At 48.7% G+C, this 10,196-nt stretch overlaps 1 protein-coding gene across 1 annotated transcript in view; it reads right to left on the minus strand.

The window, feature by feature from the left end:
• Positions 1 to 329, minus strand: part of PDX1 (pancreatic and duodenal homeobox 1) — a 6,155-nt gene extending 5,826 nt beyond the window's left edge. Inside the window, exon 1 of the mRNA XM_009290279.1 lies at positions 276 to 329. Coding sequence (XP_009288554.1) covers positions 276 to 329 — 54 coding nt within the window. The remainder of the gene's footprint in view (positions 1 to 275) is intronic.
• Between the last annotated feature and the right edge of the window lie 9,867 nt (positions 330 to 10,196).

Below are 10,196 nucleotides of genomic sequence, written 5' to 3' on the forward strand. Positions count from 1 at the left end.
CGGCGCAGGAGGCTCCCGGTACCTCGCTCCTGCACCCGGTTCCTTGGGATCATAAACCCGCCCAGTCCATTACACTTAAAATGAGTTTCCGCTCTGAACCCACGCGGGTCCCCCATCTCTTAGAAAGCACACTGAGTCTTTGATTCAATATTGAGCCATTAAGCGATTGCTTTCCCAAGCCATTTAACAGCAGCTCTTATGGATAAATAAACAAAAAAGGCTGTAAACCAATTACAGTGCGGATAGTGAAAAAGTATTTTATTAGCGGGAATTACCGATAGACATCGCTGCTGCTCGGGCTCCCCCCGCCCGGCGCCCTCCCTCTCCATCCCCTGGCATGCCGGGCGGGGGGCGCGCCCTGCCCGGGGCTCGCAGCCGGTGTGCGGCCGGGGGGGATGCGCTGAGCCAGGCGAGCTCCCTTGGCGGTGGGGCCCCCCCTGCTCAGCACCCACGTGCCCGCGATGCCTCCCCTGAGGTCTCTCGCAGGCATGTGTGTCCTTCGATCCGGAGACCTCTTGCGCACCGAGCCCAGCCCGGCACCCCCAGCCCCTTCCCCAGAGATCTGCTCCCCGGAGCATTTACAGCTCCGGGCTTTCCACGGAGAACCGGCGCGGACAAACAAACGCGAGGCCATAAAACCCAGAGCAAATTGATTAATCTCCAGGGAGGACCATTACCCGGTGTCTTAATGCGGTCCTCTCTCTATAACGAACGTTTCTAAATAGAACAAACACTTCCCCCTCCAAAGCAAATGAATTTCGTATAATTTAGAGCTAATTCTCTTTCATTCTGCCTGCGTGAGCAGGTGATAAGGGCACGCTTTGCCGTGCTAACAACAAGGCGGCGAGCTGCAGTGCAGGAAAAGGGCCCCGCCGGGTGTCCCGGCACTGGGGACCCTGGCCCGGCCCGGGGGGTGGTGATGTCCGGCAGCCGGGGGGCGACGGGATGGGGAGCTAAGCCCGGCCGGAGCCCGAGCCCAGGGATCACCGCTGCCTGCCTCCTCCTCCTCCTGGGACTCAGTCACTAAGATCTGGCTGAAGAGCCCCTCCACAGCTGTGGGTTCCCAGGCGAAGCCTCTGAGCTGTGAGTGGGTCCCACCCCAGTGCCCACTTGGTGTGGGAAAGGGGTGATGGAGGAGGCAGGTGGGAGTGATGGGGAATGGCCCTGCTCGCCCCGGAACCAGGCTCTGCAGACACTGCTGTGCTGACTCAAGGCAAAGGTCCAGTGACCCCATACCCTCTCCCTAAATGATGTCCATACGCATTGCCTCGGGCGGTCACAGCAGGGTGTGCACATGAGATACCACACCCAAACCTTCTCCCAAACTCCCAGAATTTTCTGCTCCAGGGATTTCCTGAGCCGTGTGGATGTTATAGTCCTCAGTTGATTCTTCCACATCTTAAGTGTCCCCTGAAACCTTACGTAAACCTTTTGCCTCCCACCAGCTTGTGGCAAAGCATTCCCCAGATTAACTGCAGCTCTGAGGCACTGCCACCCTTTGCTGCCCGTGCACCTGGCTGCATTTAATCAGTCCTAATTCCCCTGTTGCCATCCTACAATAAGATCGTGCAATAACCACACTGCAATACTTGGATTACCATATTAAATTCAAGAGTCTTTTAAGGGCTTGTTAAGATTTGATCATATTCTTCTAGCTTGGTGTTTGCCTAACAGAGAAGAGGTTGTCTGTATGGTTAGCTGTTAGTCTGTATTACATGAAGCCTAAAACTTTACAATATAGTATGAATGTGGCCGTGTGCCCAGTGGTTTGGAAAGCCAAGCCACATACCTAATGTCGTATCTATGTGGTTTTAAAATGTATGCCAATATATACAACATGCCTCTTGAAATTCAGTGGCATTTTCAATGATCTTACCTTTAAATCGTTAATTTAGGAGCATAATGTGAGTCACTGTATTTTGAAATTCTTGTCCGCTTCTTCCCCGGTAGTGTCTGACAGACATCACTGCAGGCTGCTGAGGTCAGTGAAATGCAAAACCATCTGGACACAGTATTATTTTTTTTCCCTAGGAAAGGCAGGAGCATTTTGTTTGCCTTTCAATGCAAATAATTTGTGAACCCCTACTCAATTTGTGACCCTTTCCCGTCATGACTGATGGTAGTTTCCTCATTCCTCCCGCCTCCCTGACTACCTAACTAGAGTATAAAATAGTAAGGAGCGTAGTTCAGTCACACTTCCTAATAGTGGTCTGGTTTGATTTTCTATATCTGCATGATATTTGATGACTTCTCAGCGCTCAACCACTTTTTTGCAATCCACATTTAGACAGAAAAGAAGTACTGAAGGTGAGCGGGACATACTCCAAATAGTATCTTTTTCTCTCCCAGCCATGCTCAGACCAACACAGGGAAACTGTATCCATGGCAAGGGCTGGCAGCAGGAGAAGGAGAAGTTGACTGGGAAACAGAGCTTTCCCAGGGATTGATTTTTAACTGCGCCCCCCCACCCCCCCGGCTGTATCTAGCAGAAAGGTAACCTTTCACAAAGCTGGTTAATAATCAATAACCATGTGAAAACAAAGCTGTCTTTCCCTCTTAGCACTAACGATAAAAACAAGAGCACGAACTATTCCACCTGCCTTAAAGTAACACTGGTTCATCAGCTTTTTTTTGGCAAGAAGCTTTTTTGGTCTCTGAGTGATTCTGCATTCACACATGGCAACTTCAGTTTGCTCTTCCCACCACGCATCAGCTTCTTCACACCGTAGGTGTGGGCCACATCTTGAACTGCAGGAAGACACATTTATGTAAGCCATTTTGAGTAAGACCTTGTCCAGGAAATATATAGGAAAGTTGCCTTGGGAAAGGCTGAGAGTAAGCGAGGATCTTATATGCATAGTCTCTTTTTACATTTTCTCTTTTACACCTTTTAATTTTCTTCCCATCCCTCCCGATATTCATAATTTCATTTTCTGATAGGAATATTGCCTATTATCAGGGAAGCACAATTTCATTGCCTTGTAAGAAGAGTTGAGGAATTACTTTAAAATACTGTGAACCTTTCTACTGAAAACACAGCAGTTTCATGTTGTCTGCCCCACACAACTTTCTATTTTCCACTTCATGTTTATTATACCAGATAGGAGTAGAAAAAACCTCAATATACATGTATATTCAGATAGTTACAGATAGAGATATTCAGGGCAGAGCTATAACCCAGAGAGAACTCCTCCTCACATCCCTTGCCTGCTTGACTTTTCCCCTAGACCCTGGGCTTTTCAGGGCAGGGCAGGTTTCGGGCTCAGCCGGAGCCTGGCCGCACAGGTGGCACCTGGCAGTTCTCACCATAGCCCTCCCCTCTTGTTTGTCCATTGTAACTTTGCCGGACTTCAACCATTTGGGCTGAAATTTTCCATTCTGTATCTCCGCCTCCCACCAAACATGTAGGAAGACTTTCCTTAAAATGGTTCGAACCAGTACAAAATGGTGACACACTGGAGCTGGCTGTATGGGGAGGGTGTGGAGTCACTGCCTCTCCAAGTCTCTGAGAACAAGAGCTATGTATGCATGGCTAATCGCAAACTGGAGTAGAAGACTGGAATAGCTGATATCTGGAGACAGCAATCCTACACAGCATTTTCCTGGCCTGTTTTCTTTGCTGCTGTGTTTCTTCACTGGATTTAAGTACGTTAGACATCCTGCTGGGATGTTGTCCCACCGTAATGTCCCCCCAGACCAATCTCTTTGTGCAAAGCTCCCTACATTTAGTCAAACTCTGAACTGCTGCACATCACACAGGCTCCACAGATACGTCTTAAAACTTAGCAGCTAAGCCCTTTACAACTTCTTTCTACAGTAAGCAGGTCCCAGCCCTGGGCCTCAGGACTGAACGAGTGCTCACTGCGTTGCAGTCGTGGTATCAAGCCCAGGAGCTGAAAAGCTGGGAGATGTTCCCAACGCTCCATCTTCCAGCCCTGGGCAGTGTGGAGGAGGAAGGTGATTTATGCAGAGGACACATAAAATGCTCACCCTTCAGAGGAAAGAGTTTGAAGGTCTAGGTTGGGGCGTGCTCCCAGATCAGCTCTGGGTGAGACCTGGAAATATACCAGCCTGACCTTTTTCCCCTCCCCTGTCCCTGCCCACAGCGAGAGACATGGGTGCAGGAGCCAGGAGAGAAGGAGGGCGTGCTCTCAGCAGCCCTCTGCCTGGGTGGGAAGCAGGACCTGGGCTGCGCTGCCGGGGGCTCCAGCAGGTCCGACCAAAGGGAGATGATGTAACCTTGATGAATCTCTTGGGTTGAACTTCACAGAAAGTGTTTCCAGCTGCAAACACCTTGCTTTTCTGGGTGACTGGTCTGCAGCAGCTTGAGGTACTCCCAGGAGAAGGGGAAGCTTTTGGGGAGCTTTTGGGGTTGTGAACACCCAATGCCACAAGAACTGGGCTCTGGAAGTGTCTTGACCTATTCCAGTGCTGTCCACACGGGCTTTTTCTGAGCTGGTGGGCCCAGTAGCACTTCCGAGCACTTCAACTAGGCACTAGGAATTAGTAGAGACTTTTAAACTTAATCCCACTTGATCTAACATGGATTTCAGAAGGTATTTACATGGTTACGCAATGATTGAAATCCATTTGAAAATCAGGGCACCAGATTTCATTTTCCCCTCCATAAACTGATACCACATCAGCCCTGGAGGTGCTGTGAATCTCTCAGAGCCCACAGAGGGAAGTGCTAGGAAGGAGCCCGCGAGGAAACCCACCCCCCTGTCCTCTGAGCATGGGTGTAATAAAATCTGCAGTGAGTAAGTCTTGGACTCAAGGACCTCAGGAGGGAAAGTAGAACAAATGCAGAATTCGTTTAACTGGGCTTTGTCTATAACATGTAAATAAGAGAAGAGTCCTGGGAAGGACCAGGAGGAGGGCAGGAGACAAAATGCCATCTCACAGAGTATGTAGACAGCAGCATCAACTGAAGGTGTTCAGTAAACTTTCTTGCTCGTATTTCCTTCCCTATGTAATACACTGCAATGGGCCTCATTCTTATGTTCATCCAACAAGGGAAGAGAAATGTATCTACACCTTACATGTCCAGTCAGTTATAACACAGATTGAATTCTAAATATTTAAACAAATATATATTTTTTAAATTAAGAGACATCTGCCCTCTGAAAACTTTTTAAGACCTCTCATGTTTTAAAAAATGAAGGAAAAGAAACTAGAATTTTCTCACAGATAATTCACAAACACGAAAGGAAGCAGAACTAATTAAATAATATGGATTGCTTATTTGGTCTGCTGCAATGATCACTGTTTTCCTTGTGTATATAAAATAATCTGAATATTTATTGTGCAGTGCAACATCTATTAGCTTGCTGCTTTATTTATAATATAATGTTTCCAGTGTAATTTAGTCATGCTAAGGATCCATGTAGCCTCGAGTATTTCCACTTATCTGCAACACTCCTCTGCTCACCTTTCTTGCCCCTTGCCTTGCCTCCCCTTCCCCCTTGCCTTGCCTTCCCTTCCCCCTTTCTCTTTCACTTGCTTTCTCTTTCGCTTTCTCTTTCTCCATCATAATCTTCTTAATTGTATTGCCATCTACTATTTCCCAGTCCCTTATTTATATGTTTATTTCCTTGACTTAGTATACTATTTCTGTTCTGTATTTATATATTTATATCCGTATAACATTTGCAAGTTAAGTCCAGCTCAAGTTTGAGAAGCTGTAATTTAAATCCGGTTACATAGCAGACCAGAAAAAAACCCAGTATCTTTATGGAGCGATGATGAACTGTACACACATAATGGGTATAAATTTGCACATTTAACTGAAAGCTCGACTAGATTTTCATTCTCTTAACGATGCATGTAGTTTTTATTGCTCCTTACCTGCACACTGGAAAGCACATTGTCAGAGCTTGAAATGATTTTATGTACCTAAACACCACCTGATTTAATGCCTCAGCTGACAAGGACAAAGACATTGACGAAATGTCCTGTCTCAGGTGTCCAGAAGGCTGGAAAAGGCTGTCTCCTCAAAATAACCAGTGAAACTCCACCCAGTAATCATTAACTCAGTGTTTGGTCCAAGCCCTAGGAATAACAGGAGGCTTTAAAAAGCGGCAGTCAGAAAACACTCAGTGTGATTTAGGAGACTAATCGGTTTCGTCCATTGAGGGGGAGTCGAATGGGAAGAGTCTCTCCTGGCCGGTAAGGAATGCATTGGGCATTTGGTCCTTGGAAGGGCACCTCTGGACTCGACGCTTAGCGAGCGGGTAGAGTGCCCAAGGGCGCACGGTGAGCGCAGAAGTGCTTGCGGGGGGATTGCAAGACGGTCGAGCTGGAGTAATATGGAAAGACAGAGGGAAGAAGAAATTCCAGCCTGGTTACTCTCAGTTCATTTGAATTTGTAAAAGCCCTGGACTGTCCTGTGCTGACTCTTGACACAGGTGGTGTCTGTACTGCCAAGGAACGGATTAACGCTTGAGCCAGCAGTGAGAGGCTCCGCTGGGTTTTAAACTTTAAAATGCCACTTGGTGGGCTTCAACAGAGCGACACCTAGCCACCGGGTTTCTAGCCAGGCATGACCATTAGATCTTTTGATTTAAGGCTGTTCTCCTATATTGCATCTACAACAGTTTTTCACAGTCAATAAAATCCACATGGCATTGCAGAAACCTTGGCGAGAGTAATTTCATCATAGCAGCTGAAGGAAGTGAGACACCATGTTTTAGTAATGAAGCTTTCAGAAGCCCCACAGCCATCAGGGCCATGTGGTCCCAACATCAGCTCAGCCTAGGAGACCAAGGCAGACAGAGGCTCAGGGGAAGGAAGGCACCTGCCCCAAGAAATAAACCCAGTGAAAGACTCCAGGTCTCCCATCCTTTGCTGGTGCCCTGTGAAGAGATCACTGCCCTCCCCGCCTTGTGGTTAGGAAACCTCCAACTGAATAAATGAGTGCTACAGTTGCCAAAATCAGCCTCTTAACCTAAATGATCCTCTTGTGAACCTCAAATGAAATCAACTACTTTAGTGCTCAACTCATTTGTGCAGCAGCACTGTTAATATGGTTGTCTAATTTACGGAGTAGCCAGGTTCTGGTTAACAGTGCAAGAGGGGGTAAGAAGGCAATTAGTGGTCTATTTTCTATGCACATTGGAGCAGAAACCTGCATATAAAGGAAGTTCTTCTGGCAGGCGCAGCATGCTAAAAAGCTTTCACCTAAAATTATATAGCCTGACAAACAATATAAAAAAGTAGATTGCCCAATAAACAAATAACATATCAGCTATTTATACAAAACCATACTACTTAGACTCTTCAAGCTTGAAACGACTGTGTATTTTTTCCCCATTAAAATGTTATGATGGTCTATGCACAAATTGTTTTAAATTCAGTTTTGATATCACCGTATTTTCAAGACCTAGATGGATTTAACACTTTTCCCAAGATGAAGCATTAGCTCTGTGTAGATGTGGAAACAGCTCCAAGGATTTCCTTCCCCTCTGGAGCCACGATGTGCAGGGCCAGCAACCTCTGGGACTTTGGTACCCTTGTGGGAGCCAAACGGGGGTGATGGAAGGGATGCCACTCTCTTCTGGAGGTGAGGCCACACCACAAACACCCTCTGTGCCCTTCCCTGTGGTTTCACCCAAGCTTCTTATGCCTTTTTTATTGGGGTAGACTTAGAAGCTCTGTGAGCCCAAGGGGAAGAGGAGTCCAAATTAGTACTCAGCAAAGCAAAAGTGCCCGTTCTCCCCCTTGCCATCCAGTGGCTTGCACCTACACCACGTGCTGCTTCCCACCTCAGCCACCCCTCTCAAAACCAGGCCCTGGCACAGGTCCCTGCGCCTCCATGTCCCTGCCTCGCCCAGGGCTGTGCGTGTTTCCAGTGTACAGCTGCAAAAATTTTAATCACCCATTGGTGGGAACAGCAGGGCTGGGCTCTGGGAGCTGCTGGCTGCAGACTGCAAAGTCACTTGTTTTTTCCATGAATTTTTCCCTGTCAGGCAGGACCAGGCAGCCAGCCAAGCCCTTCGGAGACAATGTCCGAGCCGCACTTAGGAAAGGCAAAGGGCCTCTGCTAGTCACTGGCTCGACATGGGCACCAGGCAGATGCACGCAATGTGTTTAGCGCATGAGTCTTTACCCACCACAAAGGGACCAGCTAACCCAGGCTTGGACATCTGTATGTGAGCAAAATCCTGCCGATGTGTCTTGTCTTAACTTTGTATTATCTGCTAATGAAAAGGTATGGGCAGCGCACTCGTGCGTTGGTGCTCGGAGAGAAGGAAGAGGCGGGAAGTTGTGCCCAAAGCCCTTAATCCATTTCTAAACACTGCCATTATTGCAGCAATAGCCTGATAAGAGCGTGACATGCAAGGTGCATATTCTCCTGCTTCCTGCTCTGCACGCCTGGATGAGGCACGTATGGCCACTCTCATGTCCCTTGCTTGCCTGCTTTCCACCCCTCCCAAGACACTCGGGACTGTGCCTGGAGCCTGAGCCATGCCATGCATGGCACGGTCTTGAGGGAACCAAGCAAAACTCCTGCCTGCTCCTTGCAGAGGTCAAGCCATGCCCAGCCAGACAGCATTAGCCTCTCTGCCATCTGAGGGCAGCATCTTCCTGGCACCCACTGGCCAAATGTCCTGCCATCTTGCTGCTGGCATGTGTTAAACCTCCACTAAAGGTCCATTTGTCAGCTGCTCTGTGGTCAGGGTATCACTGCCGTGCATTCAGCCTATGGAGGCAAAGAGGGCTCTCACAAGCTAACGCTAAGCTCAGCTATCCTTAGAGAACATTTATGTGCTTGGTGTAAGGTCAGACAAGTTCCCTGTGACATATTGCTGTCCCACAAGTTTGCCATAAGCTTCCCTTCATGACCCACTGAGGCTTGGGTGAGGATCCTCTTTGCAGGGGATGTGCTTGTGTGCTACAGGAGACGCCTGCAGCTTCGCTGCAGCCTGTTCTGTGAAAATCAGCTGCTGTTTCAGACCCTCACTTAGGTCACTGCCCCTGAGTAAACCACTGTATTCATTACACAGCAAACATCCCTATCCTCAGAGCTCACAGCTAATATTGCGCCGGGTAGCTATTGATCTGGGGCAGTCTGGGACAGACAGCTCCCAGCTGATAGCAACTTCTCAGCTACTTTGACTTCTGTCACCAGTGTGTGGGAAGTTCTTCCCATGCTCCAGGATGCTTCTGAATAATGCAATCCCCTGTCTGCACTAGCTATCTGACACCCAAACATCTGTCCACAGCTGGGCAATGCACGGAAACCACCATGTGCAGTGGGTGCCTCCACCGTGCCAGGAGTGAACTCCCTCTGGGAGTGCAGCTGCCTTACGGGATGACAGAAATCAGGGATGACATGCCTTGTGCCTCCTCCTAGACATTGCCTGTGTCCTCCTGCAACAGCCAGGCAGCCACCAGCCACTGCACATCTCAAAGCACAGGTTCAGCCATGTGTCCCTGGCAGGAGAGGGTGGATGTGAGCAACGTGCAGCCTTAAGGGTATCTCAGCTAAAGAGGAAGGCAAAGAGCATTTCTGTCTCCAGAGCTGGGGAAGACAGAGCTGTTTCTTGCCTCAGGAAACAACACAGAAGTTCACAGGTTGTCTAAAGTCAGTCAGGTCACCAAGGAACCTGGGCTTCTCCCACAGACCCTTCCCCTGACCCTGGCACCTGCAGTATCTGTGTGGCCGGGCACACCAGAGGAGAAGGTCTCCTTCCATAGACTTCCCTGCAGCTCCTCTGCGTGGACATGAGAAACACCGGCTGACATGCACAAGGACCAGGCACAAGTCCATTCTGCAGTGGAAAGATGTCCTTGGAGCAAGTTGATGCATCAGCCTTTGCTCCTGGACTTCTTTGAAGAGAGTTCTTTTGTAGCTGGTTGGTTGGTTGTTTTTTTTCCCAAGCAGAAAAAGAGCCTGGGCCAGGAGCCTGCTGTGATCAGCCAGGTCAGGTCCTGTGCTTGTTGCTTCTGGGATGCACTATCAACCCAAGGCCTTGGGCTGAAAAGTGGTCTAAGCCTTTACTTCTCACCTACAGATGATTCCTTGCACTCACACAGTAGGCAGCAAGCAGAATGCTTTCGTGCTCTGGCTCAGGCGTAGCATGGTCTAATTCCCCAGTGCATGGCAGGAATGCACCGCTGGCAGCCTCTGCCTCTTGTACTAGTGTGCAACCCCCAGCCCCAACACTGCCAAGGGCAGGGGCTGGCTCAACCTG

Source organism: Aptenodytes forsteri, unplaced genomic scaffold (assembly GCF_000699145.1).
Source record: "Aptenodytes forsteri isolate BGI_AS27 unplaced genomic scaffold, ASM69914v1 Scaffold155, whole genome shotgun sequence".
NCBI classification, from domain to species: domain Eukaryota; kingdom Metazoa; phylum Chordata; class Aves; order Sphenisciformes; family Spheniscidae; genus Aptenodytes; species Aptenodytes forsteri.